This window comes from Nannospalax galili, unplaced genomic scaffold (genome assembly GCF_000622305.1).
Source record: "Nannospalax galili isolate Female #2095 unplaced genomic scaffold, S.galili_v1.0 scaffold1252, whole genome shotgun sequence".
Classification (NCBI taxonomy): domain Eukaryota; kingdom Metazoa; phylum Chordata; class Mammalia; order Rodentia; family Spalacidae; genus Nannospalax; species Nannospalax galili.
Genome location: NW_008330482.1, coordinates 455,267 through 456,390, shown reverse-complemented (window position 1 = coordinate 456,390; position 1,124 = coordinate 455,267). Strand labels below are relative to the sequence as shown.

The 1,124-nt window shown below is 48.8% G+C and overlaps 1 protein-coding gene across 1 annotated transcript; it reads right to left on the bottom strand.

Annotated features, from left to right (window-relative positions):
• Window positions 1-233: 233 nt before the first annotated feature.
• On the bottom strand, window positions 234-866 carry Ccdc70 (coiled-coil domain containing 70). Its single transcript, XM_008847398.1, has one exon. The coding sequence runs from the start codon at window positions 864-866 to the stop codon at window positions 234-236; it is 633 nt and encodes a 210-aa protein (XP_008845620.1).
• Between the last annotated feature and the right edge of the window lie 258 nt (window positions 867-1,124).

Below are 1,124 nucleotides of genomic sequence, written 5' to 3'. Positions count from 1 at the left end.
AGTTTATTGGAGCTTTCACAGCAAGGAGACAAGGACATATCTATTTCCTCAAGTACATGGGGTCACTCTCGACTTGGATCCCAATCCAGCGGTTCTCTCCTCAGGAGTTTATTGGAGCTTTCACAGCAAGGAGACAAGGACATACCTATTTCCTCAAGTACATGGGGTCACTCTCGACTTGGATCCCAGTCCAGCGGCATGTGAACCCCATGGCCCTGCATCTCCTGTGCTCACTATGCCCGGCCTCGGGGAAACACTGGTGATTGTAATTCTTCGTTTGGGGGCCTCTGCTCCCCAAGGAGCAGGAGGTGGCCCCCTTCCACCCAGAGAGCCTTCTCTTCCTCCCAGAGGGACTTCTTATCTTCCCACAGGGCCTTTTCCTCCTCAAGCAGGCCTCGCTCCTCTATCCACAAGGCCCTTTCCTCCTCCCATAGCGCCTTGTCCTCCTGAAGAAGATTCCTAACCCTTTCCCACAAGGCATTGTCCTCTTTCCAGAAGGCCTTGTCCTCTTTCCAGAAAGTACGGTATTTTTTCCAAAATGTCTTCTCTTCTTCTCGGAAAGATTTTTCCATTTCCCAGAAGTTTTTTTCTTCCTTCCAGAAAGTTTTCTCTTCTTCCCAGAAAGGTCTTTCTTCTTCCCCAAAACCCAGGATCTGACCCCGGAAGCCCCGGATCTTGCCACGGAAATTCCATATCTCTTCCCTGAAGCCTTCTATTTTCTCATGGAACTTTTTTATCTCTTCTCGAAAAGCCTTTTCCTCTTGTAGCTTGTGGATTAGTTTCTTCTGAGGAACACTAGGTGAGGAGTGTACCAGTGACTGGAAGCAAGCCAGCCCCATCCATTTGCTCACCTTGAAGGGAAGCATCTTCTATCAGTCCCAATGATGGGTGGCTGTGATGGAGGTTGGGGCCACATCCAGGTCAGCTCATCAAACCCTGTGGGTACACCAGAGAGAACATGTCCATGAATATCACATGCCAGGGGACAGGCCTCAGGAACACATTTTCTGATTCGTTGAGAGACAAACTTTGGAAGAAAAGCATGATGGGTAGCCATGCTTTGAGCTGGCTGATATATTCAAGGTCTAGTGTGCTCAAAACAGTCTGATTCAATAAACACAGTG

Bases quoted from the DNA above. Each gene is read 5' to 3' on its own strand.
- Ccdc70 (XM_008847398.1), bottom strand. From the start codon at position 866: ATGCTTCCCTTCAAGGTGAGCAAATGGATGGGGCTGGCTTGCTTCCAG.